The following is a 1,572-nucleotide window of genomic DNA, read 5'->3' as shown; positions in this document are numbered from 1 at the left end:
TCAAGGGCTCCAAAGGTATCTCTTCACAAGCCGCCTCATTGCCCCCGTGACCTCCTTGTTCCTCAGAGTGTAGACAAAAGGGTTGAACACAGGAGTGACAACTGTGTAGAAGAGAGCAAGGATCTGGTCCGTGTCCTGAGAGGAGCCTGCCCAAGGCCTCATATATGCAACAGTCCCAGTCCCAAAAAAGAGTATGACCACAAACAGGTGGGAGGAACAGGTAGAGAAGACTTTTCGACGTCCCTGGGATGTTGTGACCCCAAGGAGGGTGGCAAGGATGCAGGCATAGGAGGCTACGATCAGTAAGAAGGGGGTCAGGATAAAGGCTATTGTGACGGCAAGATTGCCCACTTCGCCCCAGAAGGTGCTGGCACTAGCCAGCCTCAGCACAGGCAGGATGTCACAGAGGAAGTGGTGGATTGTGTTGGCACCACGGAAGGGCAAAGTGAAGATGAAGAGGGAGTGAGTGGTGCCTGTAATGATGCCCATGAGGTAGGAGGCCCCTGCCATGCTCACACAAGCTTCCTGGTTCATCAGAGTAGTATAATGCAGCGGCCGGCAGATGGCAGCGTAGCGGTCATAGGCCATGGCAGTGAGCAAGCAGCATTCAGCAATGCCAAAGAGGGCAAAGAAATACAGCTGGGTGAAGCAGCTGGCAGGTGAGATGGTGGGGCAGGAGGCGAGGAGATCAGCCAGCATCCTAGGCACGACGGTTGTGGTGTAGAGGATTTCCACCGTGGAGAAGTGGCGAAGGAAGAAATACATGGGCAAGTGCAGGGCACGGTCTGCCAGCGTGAGGAGGATGATGAGGGAGTTGCCCAGCAAGGTGACCAGGTAGATGCAAAGCACCCCCCAAAACAGAGGACCCCGAAGGGGACCAAAACCCGAGAACCCCAGCAAAACAAACTCAGTTACTGCTGTGCCATTGCCACTACCCATATCCTGAAGTCCAGACTGGAAGAAGGAGCCAGGCAGAGGCTCATGCAGCACCAGAAGGCAGCCAGGCAAAGGCAAAGGCTCCTGCTGCAGCAGGAAAGGCATGAAATAGTCTACAGGAACATTCCAGTTACCAGGAATGAGATGGGTGAGCACCTGAGCCGGTAGCAATTCCCTCCCAGAAACTCCCTCAGAACAGAAAGAAAACAAACCAGAGGAATAGAGGGAGAATGGCAGGCCTTCCTTAAGCCTGGGAACTGGAAAGACATCAGGGTGGTCGTTCTATACACTGAGTTCTGGGTTCGAGGAGCAAAGAGCTGGTACAGGTAAAAGAGCTCCCTTTGAGAAAGTCGTGGTGAAAATGGGCAGAAAGATGGGTGAGCAGACAGAATAAACAAAGCTAGCAGCAAACCGGAAGAAAAATAGATCAACCATGAGGCAGAGGAAGAACTGGAGTGGGAACAAGAGAAAGAAAGAGAAGGCACAGGATCACAGGCTAAAGAGAGAAGGCACAGGGTGCTTTTACCTACAGATGAGTCCCCACAGCCCTCAGGATGCCCTCCTTGGCAGCACACCAACAGGTGCTCTGTCCCCCCCAAGAGCCAGATTCCCAGAGGATAGGGAGGGAAAATAGGC

General features: G+C 53.4%; 1 protein-coding gene across 1 annotated transcript; it reads right to left on the bottom strand.

Moving 5' to 3' along the window:
* LOC112863866 (olfactory receptor 10P22-like) lies at positions 1–939 on the bottom strand. Its single transcript, XM_025926983.1, has one exon. It carries the CDS (start codon positions 937–939, stop codon positions 1–3), a length of 939 nt encoding a protein of 312 aa, XP_025782768.1.
* Positions 940–1,572: the final 633 nt, after the last annotated feature.

The sequence above is a fragment of the Puma concolor genome, chromosome B4 (genome assembly GCF_028749965.1).
Source record: "Puma concolor isolate L17-30 chromosome B4, mPumCon1.1.hap2, whole genome shotgun sequence".
In the NCBI taxonomy this organism is placed as follows: domain Eukaryota; kingdom Metazoa; phylum Chordata; class Mammalia; order Carnivora; family Felidae; genus Puma; species Puma concolor.
This window is presented reverse-complemented; position numbering and strand designations above follow the sequence as displayed.

Bases quoted from the DNA above. Each gene is read 5' to 3' on its own strand.
- LOC112863866 (XM_025926983.1), bottom strand. From the start codon at position 939: ATGGGTAGTGGCAATGGCACAGCAGTAACTGAGTTTGTTTTGCTGGGG.